This window comes from Canis lupus, chromosome 23 (assembly GCF_011100685.1).
Source record: "Canis lupus familiaris isolate Mischka breed German Shepherd chromosome 23, alternate assembly UU_Cfam_GSD_1.0, whole genome shotgun sequence".
NCBI classification, from domain to species: domain Eukaryota; kingdom Metazoa; phylum Chordata; class Mammalia; order Carnivora; family Canidae; genus Canis; species Canis lupus.
In genome coordinates this window covers 12196996-12217054 of record NC_049244.1, presented here as the reverse complement: position 1 = coordinate 12217054, position 20059 = coordinate 12196996, and the positions used below count along the sequence as shown (strand labels likewise).

The 20059-nt window shown below is 46.9% G+C and overlaps 2 protein-coding genes across 11 annotated transcripts in view; one reads left to right on the top strand and one right to left on the bottom strand.

Annotated features, from left to right (window-relative positions):
- Positions 1–10774: 10774 nt before the first annotated feature.
- Positions 10775–14058, top strand: CYP8B1 (cytochrome P450 family 8 subfamily B member 1). The gene is given in 2 exon segments (XM_038570587.1): positions 10775–12257; positions 12259–14058. Coding segments are annotated over 2 exon segments (1506 nt in total). The 5' UTR covers positions 10775–10895; the 3' UTR covers positions 12403–14058.
- ACKR2 (atypical chemokine receptor 2) overlaps positions 12848–20059 on the bottom strand; it is a 62402-nt gene continuing 55190 nt past the window's right edge. For all 10 annotated transcript variants that reach the window (XM_038570589.1, XM_038570595.1, XM_038570592.1 and 7 more), the window contains one exon: positions 12848–18793. In XM_038570589.1, coding sequence (XP_038426517.1) covers positions 17610–18764 — 1155 coding nt within the window. In that variant the 5' untranslated portion in view covers positions 18765–18793 and the 3' untranslated portion in view covers positions 12848–17609. The remainder of the gene's footprint in view (positions 18794–20059) is intronic.

Below are 20059 nucleotides of genomic sequence, written 5' to 3'. Positions count from 1 at the left end.
GGCCGCCCCCCGGGAGGCGAGTGCGCGCCAGGCCCGCCCGGGGGCCGCCCGGGTCGGGCAGGGGCGCTCCGGGCCGGGGGGGTCTGCCCCAGGGGCCCCGCCAGCCCCACGCCGGCCCCCCTCGGCCCCGCGCGGGAGAGGCGCAGGCGGCTGCACTCCGGCCACTCCGGCTTCTCTAGGACGGCGGAGGGCGCCACGTCTCTGTGGTCCTCCTTTCTGGACGGGAAAAGAAACCGGGAGCGAAGGGCGCGTCCCGCTCCCGCACGGACACCCACTGCCTCGGGCGCCGCTGCGGGATGCGGGCGAGCGGGCCGCTGGGGAGAAGACTCCCAGGGAATCCTTTCCCAGCCCCCCTCTCCCCCTGGCCACCCTCCTCTGCCGCACTGCACTGGTGGGATGGATGGATGGATGCCGATGCGGAAGAGCACGGACTTCTGACATGCCTGCTCCTAGATCTCCATCCCCTTACTGGGTTCCACCTTCCCAGACAGCAGCTAAGGGCCTTCATCATTGTGGTGCTTCTAATATCCACCCAACACCTAGCACCTCTTATGGCCGTTTCTTTAAGTGCCAAGGAATACTTGTTGAATAAAGGAATGAATAAAGGTTGAACCTTTCTTCCCCCTTTTATTTATTTGACAGAGAGAAAACAAGCTCACGCACAAGCAGGGAGAGCAAGAGGCAAAGAGAGAAGAAGTAGGCTCCTCGCTGAGTGGAGCGCCTGAGGTGGGGCTCGATGCCAGGGCCCCAGGATCATGACCTGAACCCAAGGCAGACGCTTAACCGACTGAGCCAACCAGGCTCCCTGTGAACCAGTTTTTCAGTGGAAGAAAGTAAGGCCCAGAGAGAGGAAATGGCTTACCTAACATCACATAGCATGTTGAGAAGTTAAACCTTTAAGCAAAATTGTAGAAATAGAAGAAGACCACCAAAATAAGAACAAGAAAGGCTATTCATTCAGAGCTTACTATAAGCAAAGGCGTTCAACCACCATCACTTGCATTTGGTATAGACTCTAAATCAGGTACAGAAGTATAAAGCTTTATAGTTAAAAAAGGAGGGGCAGGGAAAGAGACTTCAGGTGTGCTCTGATTGGAGATTGTTGGCATGGGGGAGCTAACTAGAAGCAAAGCATCTTCTGTGAGTGGTTGGGGGAGTATATTAAGCAAATTCTGGCTATTTGGGGCTGATTGCTACAGGGTTTATTTTGGCTTCCTGGACTGGTTGCTACGGATAGTAGTTTGACCTCCTAGACTGGTTACTGCAGATAATGGGTTGGCTTTCTGGACCCTAGATTGGTTGCTGCAGACTGTGGATCAGAGTTCTATTTTTCTATATGGTCTGGCCATTTTCCATTTGTATATATAGTCTTTTGGGGTGAACAAAGTAGGAAGATGTCTGCTTCAATGAAATTCCAGCCCAGAGGCCCAGATTCCTTTTAGAAACCCAGGGACTGAGAGCTTACAGATATCATACCCGTGAAAAATCACAGAACAAAGGAGACCTCAGATGAGCTCCCTGATTTGTTTGCTTGTTTGTTTTTAAGAGGATACTGGAGAAGTTCATAAATGGACACTAGTTAATAGTCTGTGAGCATTGAGTAGGCAGCAGTGAGTCTTACCCTAGGAAAGGTCATTAAGAAGGATGGGCACACAACAAATGCTCCCATGATTTTTAGTGACAAGATAGAGAAAACTGGACTCAGTGCAAAATAATTATGGGAGTTTGAGCTCATAACAAGGACCTCTCAGAACCTGATTATTAAGTCATGCTCCACCAGAAGGAAGGTCTCTTGTGGTTCGGATCAGTGTTCTGGTTCAAAACTAAAGAGGAGAGAGAGAGTCTATTTTCATCCACATAGTTTTACTCTTTCCATTGTTCTTCCTGTTAAACACATAGCAGCAGACAAGGTCAAGGCCATATCCTAACTGACTTGACCAGTAAAGTACAATAAGCCACTTTTAGATTTATACAATGTTTTACTTAAGTAAACAGCAAAAGGAAGAGTATCCAAATATGTCAAATATTTGACATATGTCAAATATGTCAGTCCCCAGATCCTTGTTCCAGGCACCAAAAACAAGGACATCAAAACAAAAGGGGGTTCAGTCGCTGTAACATCCTTGGTGAGGAGCTGATTTTAGACTACAGTTAAACAGTGTTACACTCTGCAGTTATACCCAGAAACCCTCCTACCTCTTCAGAATCTGAGAGGCAATGAGAAATGGTCTAATGACTGCCTCCCACAAGAGAGAGGGAAGGGAGTGGGAGATAAGCTTGAAGGTCTCTAAAGCTCCTCTCATCCTCTCATGTTATAGAAGGATCACAGGTTGATCTGCCATGAGTCAGAGTAGCTGTAGTTCAAGATTTTGACTGCATGGCTTATATATGTGTAAACCTATGAGGGCACCATGGTGGAGCCATTCCCCTATAACTAGACCTCCCAACTTTTTACACATAAAAATTCTCAGGAATATGAGCCACCACATAGGTCATCAGATACTCTAATTGGTTGTATTGACAGGGGCTTGGGTCAAATACATTCCTTGTATCTTAGGCAAAATCAGACAAAAGTGCCCATGATAGTGACATACAATAGTATAACCAGACCCACTGCAGATTGAACCATAGTCAGGCTCCTCATCCAGAGCCAATCTAGCTAATTATGTCAGTAGTCCAAGTGAGGCAAGAGGTACTGGCAATGGCACATAACCCACATAAACTGGACAGCAAAAAATCCAGGGCAGTACAATTGTCCATTATCAATCATGCTAGAGAATTTAAAACAATCAGTGGGCTATGAAAAATGTACAAGGAGTCCAACAATAACAAGATGAGGCTAAAGGGAATAATTTCAATGTCCAGGAAGTTAATCTTATTCTGTTGTTTCTTGCAGAGACTGTTTCTTTCTGGAGTCAGTGGCTGTTGGAAGGATTCCAAGAGTTTTTAAATTGAGATTATTTATTGGCCAGTTGTAAAATTGAGGGTGGTAAGGGAAGCCTGGATTGTTGCTCAGATATACTATAGACAAAAGCTAAGAAGTCCCTCCCTCTGCCCCTGACTTCCCAGGGTCTAATCCTTACCAAGGACTATCCGGATTGTTCCTCTCCTTCCACAGCTAGTGTCTCACCTTATATCCAGTCCTCTCCATGTCTAACCCACACCATATGCTTAGACTCACCCCTGGTTAGTTCAGAAGCTCCTCTCTTCTATAATTTAGAACATCTTAGAATATCTCCTACCCTCTGACATGTGAGCCATGCCAAGACCGCCTTAGTTTTCAACCTCATAATTCATGATCATTATACTCATTATTTATAATTTCCCAAATCCAGCAAGCATGGCTGGGATGAGTTTCAGTCTCCTAGCCCTCAGCTCTTTTTTCCTACTTGCAAATTCTAGTAGTCCAGTTTTCCAGAGATAGGTATAGAAGGGAAAAAATAGAGTGATAAGGGTTAATTATACGGTTTGGGTTTCCTGCAGCCAGTTAGGGTCTTCTCCCACTCCTGAACCTCATAATTAGACATTATAACTTAAATGAGAGGTACACTTTAAGGTAATTATCACATTTGGAGCCCAAGTGAATTATCTTAATTTGTACACCACTAAGAGCTTAGGCTTGGTTGTCCAATGATCTTTTCCAGTTTTTAAGAGTTCACTCTCTCTCTTAATAGCACTTCCTTCTTGGGGAATGATACAGGTCACAAAAGGTCCAGCTAATGTCCCAGCTAACTGTCCACTGTTGGTACTTTCAGCTATAAAAATCGCACTATTATCTTATTGTGCGTCTTAGGGAAAGCTAAATATGTAACGTAGGTCATCTAAGAATTCTTAAGTAGTATTGTTGACATATGCTGTGTGGAAGATGGTAGTGCCATATCCTGAAAAGGTGTCCATTGTAGTCCATGCCTAGCAGCATTCTCCATATAAAGGTAGGATATCAACGCAGTCTATTTGCTAGGATTCACCAGGCCTAGTTCCCCTACTTATGCACTCCAGTTTCCTTTGCTACTTAACTGTCACATTTGTCATATACACTTATTTCTGTATTGATGTTCCAAGAATCCTGCTTTTACTATTTCTTTTTTGTTTGTAGAACTTCCTTCAGCCATCACTTTAGAATAGGTGTGCTAATGACAATTGCCCTTAATTTTCCTTCATTTAATAACATACTGATTTTACTTTCATTTCTAAAGGATATTTTTATTGGCATAGGATTCTTGAATTGGTAGTTCCTTTTTTTCCCATCACTTGATAAACTTTGTGCCACTTGCAAATGACTTTCATGGTTTCTTTTTTTTTTTTTGTATATTTTTTTTTTATTGAAGTTCGATTTGCCAACATATAACACCCAATACTCAAACCATCAGGTGCCCCCCTCAGTGCCCGTCACCCAGTCACCCCGTCACCCCGCCCACATCCCCTTCCACTACCCCTTGTTCGTTTCCCAGAGTTAGGAGTCTCTCATGTTTTGTCACCCTCACTGATATTTTCACTCCTTTCCCCTTTATTCCCTTTCACTATTTTTTATATTCCCCAAATGAATGAGACCATATAATGTTTGTCCTTCTCCAATTGACTTATTTCACTCAGCATAATACCTTGGTTTCTGATAAGAAATCCATGATCATTTCAGTTGTTTCTCTATAGGTGATACGCTGTTTCTCTCTAGTTGCTTTCAAAACATTTTCCTTGTCGTTAGATATTTGAAGTTTGTTTACACTGTGTCTGGACTTGAATTTCTTTGGGTTTATCCTGTTAGGCGTTTGTACAGCTAATTTTAAGAAAATCCAATCTACCTATTTTTCTTTTGTTGCTTGTGATTTTGATGTCATATACACAAAATTGTTGCCAAATCCAGTGTCATAAAGATTTTCTTGAATGTTTTCTTCAAAGAGTTTCATAGTTTTAGATCTTAAGTTTTCGATACACTCTAATTTTTATATGTAGTATAAGATAATTCTTTTGAATGTGATATTCAGTTTTCCCACCGCCACTTTTTGCAATGGCTTCCTTTCCCTCTTGGTCTTGACAACCTTATTGAAAATCAATTGACCATATAAGTGAGCGTTATTTCTGGACTCTATTCTATTCCTTTGGTCTATGTCTGTCCTTATGCTACTACCATGATTTATTTACTGTAGGTTTGAGTGGCCCCCTCCCCAATTTATTCTTTTTCAAGATTGTTTTGCCTCTTTGGGGCTCCATGCAATTCCATATGAATTTGAGGATCAGCTTTTCCAATACTGTGAAAAAAGCTGTTAGCCTGTTAATAAGGATTTTGTTGAATCTATAGATCACTTTGGGTAGCTGAGGATAACTTTGGTTATCCTCTTAACAATCCTTCCTACCCATGAATATGGAATCTCTTTCCATTTGTATAAGCCTAATTTCTTTCAGCAGTGTATTGTATTTTCAACCTGCAAGTCTTTCACCAACTTGGCTAGATGTTTTTCCCCTCAGTATTTAATTCTTTTAGATGCTATTGTAAATGGGATTGTGTTCTTAATTTCCTTTTTTGAATTGTTCACTGCTAGTGTATAGAAACACAGCTAATTTTTATGTTGAACTTGTACCCTGCAATTCTGCTGAATTTATTAACGCTAGTAGTTCTCTTGTGGAACCTTTTGGATTTTATCTATATAGGATCATGTCATTTGCAAATAGAGATAGTTATCTCTCCCTTTCCAATTTGGATCTTTTCATTTTTTTCTTATCTAATAGCTCTGGCTAGAACTTCCAGTACACTGTTGAATAGTAGCAGTGAAAGTGGGCATCCTTGTCCCAGACCTTCTGATTTTAAAGGGAAACTCTCCAGTCTTTCACCATTGAGTATATTAGCTATAGGCTTTTCATAAATACCCTTTGTCATATTAAGGAACTCTCTATTTCAGTTTTCTAAAGGTCTTTATTATGAAAGGATGTTCAATTTTGTCAAATGCATTTTCTGCATCGATTGAGATGATCATGTAGGTTTTTTTTCATTCTATTATTATATTCTGTGTCCAGTTACCCTTATATTTCTGATATACACCCCACTTGGATATGGTGTATTATCCTTTTAATATGTTATTGGATTTGACTTGCTAACATTTTGTTGAGTATTTTTGCATCTATATTCATAAGGGATACTGGCCTGAAATTTTCTTTCAGGTGATGTTCTTATCTAACTTTGGTATTATGGTACTACTGATAGTAGATTGACTCTTGATCTTGGGGCTGTGGGTTTGAGCCCCACATTGGGGATAGAGATTACTAAAAAAAATAAACCAAATAATAAATATTTGGTAGAATTCACCAGTGAAGCCATCTGGTTTAGGACTTCTCTTTGCTGGGAGGTTCTTAATTAGTGATTTAATCTCTTTACTTATTATATGTCTGTTGAGATTTTCTATTTCTTCTTGAATCAGTTTAGGTAATTTATATTTCATGGCATTTGTCCATTTCTAGGTTATCTAATTTGATGTACAATTATTGACAGTGTTGACATACAATTATTCAAAGTGTTCTTTTATAATCCTTTGTATCTCTATAAGGTCAATAGTTATGTTTCCATTTCCATTTCTGACTTTATTTGCATCTTCTTTCCTTTTTTCCTAGTCAATCTAGCTAAAGTTTTGTCAATTTTGTTGAATTTTTCAAAAAACCAATTTTGCTTTCACTGATTTTTTTCTATTCTCTATTTCATTTATCTCTGCTCTAATCTTTACACTTTCCTTCCTTCTGCTAGTGTTGGGTTTGGCTTGTTCTTGTTTTCTAATTCCTTAAGGTGTAAACCTAGGCTTTTGAGATTCTTTTTTTTTTAATATTTTATTTGTTTATTCATGAGAGACACATATAGAGAAGCAGAGACACAGGCAGAAGAAGCAGGCCCCCTGCAGGGAGCCCAATGTGGGACTTGATCCCGGGACTCCAGGATCACGCCCTGGGCCAAAGGCAGGCACTAAACTGCTGAGCCACCCAGGCGTCCCGAGATTCTTTTTTTTTTTTAATTTTTTTGTAAATTTTTTTTTCCGAGATTCTTTTTTAATGAAAGCATTTACAGCTATAATTTTAGTCTGAACACTGCTTTCACTATATACCGTAAGTTTTGATATGTTGACTTTAATTTTCATCCATTGCAGAGTGTTTTCTAATTCCTCTTGTGATTTCTTCTTTGAAGAGGAAGTGTTAGGAAACTTGCATGCAGAGTCTTTCATACTCCATGTGTGTCTTTTTCCCTTATGATCTGGCTATATATCCTTAGTACACCATTGTAATAAATCTTAGCCATGAGTACAACCATAAACTGCATCTCATTAGTTCTTCTAGGGAATCTTTGAATGTGAGAGTGGTCTTGGGGATCCTCCACAGATTGATACGAGGATTAGATTGCTTAATAATACATATAAAGCATTTAGCATAAGACTTGGCTTATGGTAAATTCTCATAATAAGAATAGTGATGATTATAGTGACAATGAGGATGACCAGCACAGAGCCATGAACAGGATAGGTGCTCAAGGTCAATCAATCCAATTCCATCCTATCCCTCCATCCTCGCCCACTGTACGTCCTCAAATGCACAGCCCACGTACCTTTATAATGGCATCTCATTGCTGGCAAGTACAAGTTTAGCTTCCTGAACAGCAGGAATAATACAGCAGATTATTAAGGCCCAGAGAGGTAAACTGAAATGTCCTGGGTCATGTCACGAATTGGTGACAAAGTTGAAACAAGAATTCAGGTTTGCCCTTTAACTTCAATACTGACTTCAGTGTCACCTGGTATATGTGATGTAGACTAGGAGTAAAAGAATTAACCTGGGGCTAGGCTGTCAAGAACCCGGTTGCCATGGAGATAGAACCTTGAAAAACTAGGAAGGAAAAGAAGCCATAGATAAGTCCAGCCCTAAATTAGATGAGAAAATTATTTGCTCTAAAGGCAGAAAGAAGCAATTTCTCCCCTGCATCTCCATTTTGACAATCCTCTTGTTGACTTGTGGGGGGTGAGGCAGTGGACAGGAGGTGGCAGGCACCTAAGGCAGCCGTCAATGGCATCCAGCATTAGGACAATGCGCAAACAAGATGCAGGGGATGGCCAGGTACACCTAGACTACAGAACCCCAAAGGAGAGCCTCGATATAGAAACCACAGCAGCTAAACGGAACCCTCCAAACGATGGGCAGCTGCTCAAAATTCTGAGCCATATATATAATGAGAAGACACCAGACGGGACCAGACACCTGCCTGGGCCGTCTAGAGGACCCAAAGCAAGGCCCACCAGCGTTGCCCACTATGGACTGTGCACATGAAGCCTGCAAGGAAGGGGCACAAAAACTGTTTAAGGACAGCCGAAACAGTGCTCCTGCTAGGCCTAGGAGGTGCGAACTTTCAGGAACACGGGGCGTGGTGGCTACTGGGCTCAGCGCTCACTGGCAGCAGCGGAGTGGCAGTGAAGGAGGCAGCCCTCCCCAGCCCCAGCCCCAGCCCCAGCCCCAGCCCCAGCCCCAGCCCCAGCCCTCACAGACCCACTGACACACTGCACCTCGGCGCGAAGCCCAGCCGACCGGCGGACAGAGGGCGCCTCGGCACCGAGGACCGCCCGCAGCACCTGCCCCGAGACGCCTTCGCGGAGGCCGCGGGGGCGGAAGTGCGTCACCGCCCTTCCAACCCTGGAGCCCGCGCACGCTCTAGCACGCCCGGAGGCCGTCCGAGCGTCTCGTTGGTCCTTTCAAACCTCAGCCCCGCTGCGCGGCTCTGCGCCCCGCTACTGCGGAGCTGCGGCGTGCTCCGGCTCTCCCGGGGCTCGCTCGGGGTCGCTGGCCCCCGGCCCCTCGGGAGGGTTGGCTGGGCAGCCGCACAGGCCGACTTCCCTGGAGCAAGCTAGCCCCGCCCCAAGAGCCAGTAAGGACTGCCCCTGCATCGGGCCGCCCCTCTGTGGCTCCAGGTGGACTGGCCCAGCTGGCGTGGCCGGAGTTCTCTGCAGCGGATGGGTCAAAGCTCGAGTTCGCGCTGAGCCTGCAAGAGGCTGAGCTGTGCTGAAAACTTCCTCCTCCTCTGAGCCCTCCAGGCACACAGGCCTCAGAGTGCACGTGCACCCCATTCCTTGGAACCGCCGCCACATGCCTTGAGTAGCACATCCCACACGCTCCCCGACCTCCAGGTCAAGCGCCCCCGATATACACAGCGCGCGTTGACCTGGCTCTGTCTTCTTCCAGGCCTCCACCTACTGACCACCTAATCAGTGTGGCCTTCCTGACTCCCCACCCCACTTCCCGCTCCCGCTTAACACGGTTGTGATTATATACTTCTTTGGGCAGGGATTTATTTTGTTGTTGTTGTTGTTGTTTTTAATAAATTGATTTTTTATTGGTGTTCAATTTACCAACATACAGAATAACACCCAGTGCTCATCCCGTCAAGTGTCCCCCTCAGTGCCTGTCACCCATTGACCGCCCCCCCCCCCCCCCCCCCCGCCCTCCTCCCCTTCCACCACTCCTAGTTCATTTCCCAGAGTTAGGAGTCTTTATGGGCAGGGATTTAATATATTTTCCTCTTCCTTAGACCATAAAATCCAAGAGGACAGGGACCACCGTGTCTATCTCATTCAAGGTTGGTGATAGCAGAAATTCTGGCAGTAAGTGCCCAGTAAATATCTGTTGAATGGATAGTTGGGGCTGTTCCAAGGAAGGAGGGAATGAATAAATATAAGTGAGAATGAATGTAAGATGGTGCTGCAATCCATTAACAGTTGGGGAACAAAATTCAGCTCATGGAAATTGCCCACAATTTCTGACCGCAGATTCTAAGGCTGGGGAGAGTTGATGCTGAGTACTTGCTGTGTTTGCTCTAAGCAACCAGAGAGGACTTACTGGAGGCAGAGTGTGCACACTTCCAGCTACCTGCAGAAGGGAGCTGCACTCAAGGCAGAGGGAATTCACTCAAGAGAGCATGTGGAAATCTGAGGAAACAAAGTCCCTGTTTGTGGGCCACTTAGGAAGTTAAAGAGTAACCTTGGGGTTATCAGAACTGGTTGAATTGAGTCTGAACCTCACCATATTGCAACAATGGTCTTAGAGTAAATAGCACAGCCTTCTGTTTCTTGGGCCTGCTGGAAGGGAGCTGGCCTGACACCTCACAGAAGGTCCCCAGTAAATGGTCAGCTCACCTCATTGAAGCCAGGACAGCTGTAAGAGAAAGTCTCCCACTGCATTCTGAACCTACATCCTTATTATGAAATAGAGCAATTGGTTTGAAGTCCTTATCATCTCTGACATTTCGTATTTGCAAGATTCCGAATCGATCCTTCTTGCAGGAGAACTTGTGCAAGCCCACCAGGCCATTGGGAGGGCCCCAAGCCCCAGGCTCAGGGACTGAAGTCTGAAAATCTGCTCAAAGAGTCATCTGTCTGGGAGGGTCTATGAGTCGTTTAAAGATGAGGAAGGGAGAGAGATGAAACTTAATACGTGACTGGTGCATTTCTGCTGAATAAGCTAGTAAATTAATAAATAAATGAATGCATGAGAAAATAAGGGTGTGAATGGTTAATAAATCATGGGGGTAGAGTGGGATCAAAGAAAGCTTTGTAGACTTCATGCTGGAGCTGAGTCTGAAAAGATCAGAGCAAAGCATAAAGCTGGTGAGGGGACTGTGCCCATAGCTAGAGGCTTCTTTCTGGGCTTCCTTCTGGTACCACCCACTCCTCCCACATGACCAGGTTGCAGCAAGTGCTATATCTAAGAGAACATTTTGCTCCCAGGTACTGTCTCAACAGGGTTACGTAATACAACTTCCAGCCACAGGGCAAGGTTCAGGTGGACAGACCTTTTCATCCCCAACTTGTCCAAAGCCTCTCAGAAACTCTCTGACACACAGAGAGCAGTGTGTCCAGAGCTCAACCTGGAAGAGCACAGCCATGGTGTTCTGGGGTCTGGTGCTGGGAGCCCTGCTGGTGGTCACTACGGGGTGCCTGTATTTGCTTGGGGTGCTCCGGCAACGCAGGCCCCAGGAGCCCCCTCTGGATAAGGGCTCCATCCCCTGGCTGGGCCATGCCATGGCTTTCCGGAAGAATATGTTTGAATTCCTGAAGCACATGTGGGCCAAGCATGGAGATGTGTTCACAGTGCAGCTCGGAGGCCAGTACTTCACCTTTGTCATGGACCCCCTGTCCTTTGGCCCCATCCTCAAGGATGCACAGAGAAAACTAGACTTTGTGAAGTATGCAGAAAAACTGGTGCTAAAGGTATTTGGATACCACTCGGGGCAGGGAGACTACCGGATGATACACTCTGCCAGCACCAAATACCTCATGGGGGATGGCTTGGAGGATCTCAACAAAACCATGCTAGACAGCCTGTCCTTGGTTATGCTAGGACCCACAGGCCAGAGTCTGGATTCTAGCTGCTGGCATGAAGACGGCCTCTTCCACTTCTGCTACAATGTCTTGTTCAAGGCTGGCTACCTGAGCTTATTCGGCTATACCAAGGACCAGGAGCAGGACCTGAGACAGGCAGAGGAATTATTTGTTCAGTTCCGTAAGTTTGACCGCTTGTTCCCCAGATTTGTGTATTCCTTGCTGGGGCCCCGGGAGTGGCGAGAAGTGGGCCGGCTCCAGCGTCTCTTCCACAAGGCACTCTCTGTGAAGCGCAACTTGGAAAAGAATGGCATAAGCCGCTGGATATCCTACATGCTTCAGTATCTGAGGGAGCGGGGAGTAGCCCCGGCCATGCAAGACAAGTTCAACTTCATGATGCTCTGGGCCTCCCAGGGGAACACGGGCCCGACCTCCTTCTGGGCCCTCTTGTTCCTCCTAAAGCACCCGGAAGCCTTGCAGGCTGTGAGAGAGGAGGCCACCCAAGTCCTAGGGGAGGCCAGGCTGAAGGCCAGGCAGTCCTTTGACTTCAAGGTCAGCACCCTGCACCACACGCCAGTGCTGGACAGTGTGATGGAGGAGACTCTGCGGCTGGGGGCTGCACCCACCCTCCTCAGGGTGGTGCACAATGACCATATCCTGAAGATGGCCAGTGGACAGGAGTACCTGCTTCGAAGTGGAGATATCGTGGCCCTCTTCCCCTATCTTTCAGTGCACATGGATCCTGACATCCACCCGGAACCCACCACCTTCAAGTATGATCGTTTCCTCAACCCCAATGGTAGCCGAAAAGTGGACTTCTACAAGGCAGGCAAGAAGATCCACCACTATACCATGCCGTGGGGCTCAGGTGTCTCCATCTGCCCTGGGAGGTTCTTGGCCACCAATGAGATGAAGCTCTTTGTCCTTGCTCATGGTCACATACTTTGACCTGGAGCTGGTGGACCCCAACACACCTGTGCCACCTGTGGATCCCCAGCGATGGGGCTTTGGCACCACACAGCCCAGCCACGAGGTGCGCTTCCGCTACCGCCTGCGACCTACCAGCTGAGCTCTGCCACGGTGGCTGCAAGCCTGGCCTCAAGACCTCCCCTGGGGGTCTCTACCTCCTCTCGCCCCTCTGAAGCCCCACCCTTCCCTCGGGTTCTCTGGTATCTCCTACCTCTGTCCTGGTTGCCTTCCTTGCTCTCTGGCTTTCCTCTTGCTACCTGGTAGGCTTATCCGTCTCTCCTGAAAACACCATCTCTCAGAGTGGGTTCTGCAGAACCTTCCTCTCATGCAAAGTGCAGACAGAGGAAGGGAAAGTATCTGTGGGAAACTTAGTTTGGGAAATAATGCGTATCTTGACAAGTCCTGCAGTACGGAAACTGGTTATTGTGAGTAACACAGTGTCTTGCAAATGTTACCCTCCACTCTCCTACCTCACTTTATTGTTTTCCTCTATGCTTATTCCACATCCTGTGGAATTCAAGTCCATCCAAAGGAACACAAGGCAATCCACGTGTGTAATTTTTAATTTTCTAGCTGACCCATTTTTTTAAAAAATAAAAGGAAACAGGCGAAGTTCATGTTTATAATATATTTAACTTAGACCAATATATCTAAAAGATTAGCATTTCAGTATGTCATCAATATAAGAATAGTTGTGAAATATTTTTACAGTTCTCTTTTCTGTGTTGCCTGCAAATTCTGGTGTGTACTTTTTCCCCTAGCAGCCTTTCTCACTTCAGACCAGGTGTATTCTAAGTGCTCAACAGCCGTCTGGGGCTAGTGGCTCCCGAACTGGATAGAGCAGGTCTAGAGACATGTTGCCTTTCACATAGGAGTTATCCAAGGCCCCTCCTCAATGCCCTGGTCTCCCCTCCAAGCGCCCACCCCACGTCAACTACTCCTCTGGTTTCTGCAACCACTGCTGAGCTTGGAACCCGTTCCTACAATGCAGACCCTCAGCCTCCCAACCGGGGTCCCACAGCCCCTCTGACTCAGTTTGGCTCATGCAGAACTCAGCATCTGTTCCTCACCTCTGCCCTAAACCACCCCCTTCTCTGGATTTCTCTGCCTGTCTCTGCTCAGGACACCACCACCTGCACTATCCCCCAAGACAGATATGGAGGAGACACCCTCACTTCCTTCCCTGCTCTCACCCATTTGTAGTCAGGCCCCAGTCTGTTCCTTCAAGCCCTGGTGGTGCCTTTGAAACTGTCACGTTTTCCCCACCCCCACTGCCTTTCTTAAAGCTCAGCACCCCGCATCTCCCCACACCAGGCCTGCCGGGTCCTCTCTTTACCCTGACCTTTCTCCAAACCTTTCAACTCTGATTGTCACTCTTTCACTTTTCGGGCCCCCCATCCTTCCACACCTAACATTCAAATTTTGCCACCATCGGTCCCTAAATTCTCAATCCAGTGCAATTTATGATCTATAAAGTGCAGTTGCTTGCTTCTACAGCCAACCCCGGGGCTGGCTTCTCCTGGAAGTTTTCCTGGATCTCACCCCTTCCATCCTCTGGCCAGAAATGGACTCCATCCCCTGAGGCTACCCTAGCATAGTTTGTGTCATAGCACATCTGTTATGTGTCATTGCTTTCTATGTCCTGCTCTCTTTATCTTTCCCCCTCCCCCAGACTGGAGCTCATAGGACTTGGTATCTTATTACTTCATCTCTGACCCCCAATTCCCCAAACAGAGATTAAATGACAGAAAATTGACTCCGTCTCGGCCACTTTACTTCTTGTCCTCAAATCATTTCCTTCCCCTCCCTGGCCTCACTCAGCTTTCTGGCATATGAAATGGAGACAATCTCATTGCCAGGCATACTTTCCAGGGCTGGGGGTGAGTGAGAGGGTGTTGTTGCCAGAGCCCAGTTGGCTGATGGCATGGCCCAGACAGGAGGGGCAATGGCTGTGGGAGTGGGCATAGGGAGGCCAAGCAGCATAGAACCCCTGTGAGGATGCCCAGTGGGGCTTCTCTCTTACTCACCTATCCCTCACCTATTACTATCCTCTTCTATTATTTTGAGGCTGGTTGTTCTGCTCAGAGTTTTTCCAGGATAACAGGTTGTTAGAGCAGCTCAAACACGGGACTAGAGATAGGTGTCTGTCTCCACTTGCTATGTGACTCTGGGCCAGAGCCTGCCTTCTGTGAATCTATTTACTCCAAAATGATGCTGGAGCCAGGATATCCCACCATATTCTACAAGGGGCCAGGAGCAAAAGAAAACTCACATGGGGAGTACAGAAGAGGAAGAAGGGGACTGAGAGGCTAGGAGCCACCATGGGGAGCTTACCAATGACCTCTCCACATAGCCAGGCCCTGTGCCAGAGCAGGTATTGGGTTCAGGGCAAAGATACAGGGCCTTGACATACTCCTGGGCCCTGCGCAGACCTAGGTGCTGCATCCTCTCATTTTCCCCATGGTCAAAGAAATCTGGGCCAGGGGCCTAACCTGAGGGCCCAAATCCATTGAGTCAAGACCAAGGAGTCTCAACTGAGAGTGACTTCATGTAGATCTCCCAAGAACCTCATGTTTGAGGGTATGCCCGGGACCAAGGGAACCTTCAGTGGGTCCGGTTGAGGTGAATACAAGTATACCATCCCACAGTCATGGATATCCACCATAACAACGGGCCTCCCAGGAAGACATGACCACTCAGGGTTAGAGTGTGCACACAGAAGCCAATGCCCACCTGTGGGCAAGGGTGGGGCCCATGTCACCTGTAGTCCTATGCCCTCTGCATGGGGACAGGACACACTCTCTACAAGAGCCAACCTTTCTTACCTTCCAGGGGCCTTGAGGCAGTAGGAAATCTGAAACCCCCAAGGATACAACTAGTCACTACATGTTCTGACACAGCAGTTCTGATCCCCAAATCCTCATTTCTGTACCAATTTTTTTCTCTCTCAAAGAAAAGCCCACTATGTGTATTCTCTGAGGATAGCTAATAACAAAGCAAGATCAGGGATGACATGCCAATGGTGTAATTGCAGGCACCTGGGAAAGAAAAGAGGTTTTTGTTTTGGTTTGGTTTGGCTTTTCTTTTTTCATAGGTAGTAACAGCTGTAAACCCTCAAACCATACTTCACAGGGTAGAGAGCGGGCAGCCCTGCTCCCAGGCAGAGCCATGCCTGTCCTTCTCCCGGGGTCAGCCAGGAGAAAAGTCCATCTTGCCTCAGGATATGAGGAACAAGAGAATCCTGGGAGCTTTCTTGGAAAGGTCTGAGCAGTGCAGCCAGGGAGCCAGGCATTTGGGCAGATGGAGAGCAGCAGGAGAAACCAACGTCCAGGCTTGGGAAGTAAGGTCAGGATGAAGGCAGCCCTGGCCTGGCCTGGGCTGTGAGAGCCCACCTCCGAATTCACTTCCTGATCAGTCCCTTCTGTGATAGAAGTGAGAGCCCTCAATATGGCATCTGCAGTAAACGGCAACTAGGACAGTGAGAGGGATCAATGGGTGACCTGTGGCAGCCCTTCTCCTCTCCCTTGGGCATATGCTTTGGGGCCCTTCTTATATACCTGCTGTTTGCAGACAGCACATTCCCACACTTACACAGCTACAGAAAGACACATAGGAACACACAGAAAACCCATGGGCACATGCCAAGACCCATGTGGACACAGTGACATGTTCATGTCAGACCTACATACATAACCATATGTCCTATGCACAGCCCACAGAGCAAAACAGACACATGTACACAGACTACACACACACACACGCACCAGTGCTGGGGACGAGCCTTACCAGGTGTGTCCCTTGGCTGGCATACCTCATGCCATTCCATCTGTGCATCATGGATACAAAGTCAGAGACCCTGGGTACCTAAGACCCTGTTGGTTCAGTCGGGCTGCTCTATGGGCAGAACTTAAGTCCCTTATGAGGCAGATTTCAGAAGCCCTAAAATAGAACCCTATCCACCACATCCTCAAACAAATCACCACCTTCAGTGGGCAGGGCAGATGTTAACCACAGGGGACATGAAGAGGAAAGCACCCAGGCAGGGCATATCAGCCAGGAATCCTTAGATTACAAGTTACAAAGCATTACCACCTAAACTTTAAAGGAATATATTGGTTCATGTAACCGTCAAGTCCAGGACTGGGATGATCTTCAGCCATGCCTAGATTCTGGGGCTTGAACAGACCCTCAGGGTCTGCTCACTTACTGTGCTATTACCTCACCCTCTGAAGTTCAAGTTGATGAAGGAGGACCCCAGACCACACATCTTCTTGGCTTTAGTCTCATGCCTCTGCTCTAGCATGTTTTAATTGCCACATTTCACAAGCTCTTCCTGGGTCCTGTGCCCATCCTAAATGAATCACTGCCAGGGAAAGGTAAGGCTGTAATTGGCTCAAGTCCTGTGCTCTACTCAACTTCTATCCAATGCAGAGGGCAGAGTGACCAAGGAGTGGCTTCCCAGAGCAAGTAGAATTTTGTTATAAAAAAAAAGGATGAAGGGACAGCTGGCTGAAAAATGATCCCTGTTACACAAGAGAGTGGCAAGTGCAAAACATAAAGGTGGGAAGGTGCAAGAAACAAGGGGTTCCTGGTGTCCAGGAAATGAAAAGTAATGAAGGAGTATAAGAGTAAGCTGGTGTATGGTACTTGTGAAAGACCTTGGAGTCTGGACAAAGACCTTGGGCTTTGCATAGACCCCAGGGACCCCTGAAGGCTCCAGAGAGAGCATGGGAAGCAGAGAGAAGATGATCCTCTCGAACTGCTAGGAACATGTGTTCACTCTGCCTCCCACCTGCTATCTCTCATGCTCCTGGAAAGTTCCCCATGTGGGGCACTTCCAGCCCCTCCCACTGGCCAGATCCTTGGAGCCACCATCAATGCTGTGACATTAAACAATATTGCAACAATATTTCCCCAGCTGAGCTCCAGGGAAGGGAGAAGACTGGTGGGTGGCAAGCCTTGGGCTACTCTGAGGATGATGGAAGTGACAGCTGAGGGGGATGTGATCATTCTGGCTGGTGGATGTAGATTAGATGACAGGAGTGCATGACAGCAAGCGTAGAGGTCAGTTGGGAAACTACTCTAGCAATTCACTCAAGAGAGTATGGTTTCCTAGAAGGCAATAAAGAAAGAGGAAGAAGGAGGCAGGAGTAAGCAAATGTCGCTTATGGTGGAGAACTGAGAGCTGACCATGGGGTGTGGCAACATGGTCTCTGAGGCCTTTGGAGAGAGGACTTTGGGTGGATGCCCAACTGAGTGAACTAGGTCCCAGCCATTCTCACCAGACCATGGTATGGACACTCAGGCTTAATTTTTTCCCATATCATTCTTGTTGGGGGAGTGTTCAGCCTGCCTCTCCCCAAGGTTATTCATGTTGGTCATTTCTTCTTGAGCAGTAAGACTGGTACTCTCAGAACAGCTGGACAGCGGGGCCTGTGCAGGGCAAGGTGTCTGGTGCCGCCTGAGCACAGTGACGAGGAAAGCCTTCAGGTACTGGCGGAAGTGGCGGCTGGAGAAAGCATAAAGAATGGGGGTGAAGCAGCAGTGAAGGAAGGCAATGCTCTCTGTCACCTGCATTGCATAGTCCAGGTGTCGGGCAACCTTGCATTCCCCAAAGACTTGGAGGTCCAGCAGTGAGTGCAGAAACAAGGTGAGGTTGTATGGGAACCACAGCACAAAGAACGCCACCACGAGGGCTACGACTATCCTTAGAGCCCGGCCCTGACCTGGGGGCCTCAGCCTGACCAGCACAGAGCCAATGCGGGAGTAGAAGAAGATCATGACAAGGAGTGGAAGGAGAAACCCCAGGAAGTTCTGCTGGAAACGGAGGAAGAGCTTCCAGATGGTCGCATGACCCCCAAAATCTGCATAGCAGTTCCACACACCCATGGGGTTTTCATGTGTCCGCACAAAAACCATGTCGGGGATGGAGACAACCAGGGCCATAGCCCATACCATGGCAGCCAGGAGCAGGCTTTTGGCCCGGGTTCTCAGCCTGTGGTGAGGCTGAGCATGGACGATCTCCAGGTATTTGTCCAGGCTCATGCAGCTAATGAAGAAGATGCCACTGTAGAAGTTGATGGTATAGAGGGTGCTCACCATCTTGCACAAAAAATTCCCAAAGACCCAATGCCAGGCCATGGAGATGCCCCAGAAAGGCAGTGTCACCACAAACAGGAGGTTGGAGATGGCCAGGTTCAGCAGATAGACTTCAGTCATCCGCCTGCGAGGTATATACCGAAGCAAGACCACTAGAAGAAGGAGGTTCCCGCCCAAACCCAGCACAAAGATCAGGCTGTAGAAGATTGGCAGGAAGATCCTGCCAAAGGCCAGCACTTCGTCCTTCCTGCAGAGCATGAAGGCTACCTGGTCCAGGTAATACTCATAGTCGTAGAAGGAGCTGCTGTTCTCAGAACTGGCGACCTCAGTGGTCGGCGGCAGAGGGGAGGCAGTGGGGGCCATGCTGGGAGGACACGCTCAGTTCCGGAGCTCTGTGGACCACAGTACAGTGGAAAAGAAAAAAGATGAAACCAGGCATTCTCTACCATTCTCCAAACCCACTTTTGCTACTGCTCTGGAAGGCCCAACAGACTCTTCACATCGACATCAGTACCTGTAGGCTAGCAAGGAAGAGCACAGGTGTGGGGACCCTAAGCCTACCACTTATAGCTCTCACCTGGATGGGTGGCTAACCTCAGGTGTTTTCATAGTATCACTTCTTTCATTATGGCTTCTCTTTATTTTCTCCTTCATCTTTTGAAAGAACTTATTATGTCTTTCAGAATTTTTCTTTATAATTTGGGGAATTCCAATTCAGCTGTGTATTGTGTCTCCACACTCTTCCTCATGTGTGCCTCCTAATTATTATTCTTTGTGTGGCTTATGTTTTGTTTTTAACAAGCACTTCTCTTCAGTGGGACTTGTTTTATCTATAAATATCAAGTGTGTCCACTCTGACTTTCAATTTTCTTGACTTCTATCATCTAAGGGTTTCCCTTGTTTTTGTTATTTTAAAAATGTTTTACTTATAAATATTTAGCCTTACACCAATATTTTTGTTTATAAATATTTAATATTTTAAAAATATTTTTATCCAGGATATCTAGGTTTGGAGCAGAAAAGTGATCCATCATGCTGAGAGACTCAGAACCTACTAAAACTTTCCATTCCTCTGTTACTCCATCTTTAAAATGATACTACTGCTAGTAGTACCTACTTCATGGGGTTCTTCTGAAGCTTAAATGTGATCATTCATTTAGAGGACTTCACACTCTATGAAGAGTGCCCAGAACATAGTAGGCACTCATAGAATGCTAGCTTAAATTATTGCTTTGTTGAGGACTGAGTCCATCATCTTCCCACCAGCAACTTCTCTCTTGCATCTACCTAACTGAATGGTACCACCAACTACCTAGTCACCTAGGACTGAAACGTGAGAGACATCCTCAGGTTCCTTTCTTACTCCCCCACCCCCACCTGGGAATCTCTACCTCCTTACTACTATTTGAATATGTCCAACATTTCTAAGTCCTATAAAAATATATACATGATGCTTGCTTAATAGAATTAAGACAAATGAAACAAAAATGCTTTGAAGGAGTTCAAAGAGATGAAAGGGAAAGCAGGGGAATGACAGGCATTTAAGATGCATTTAAGATGGTGGCTGCCTTGGCAGAAGCCAGAGGCATGGGATGAGGGCAAGTCACTGTCTGTGGTCAAGTTAGTTCCCTCTGGGGCAGTGGTTTTCCAGGTTTTAA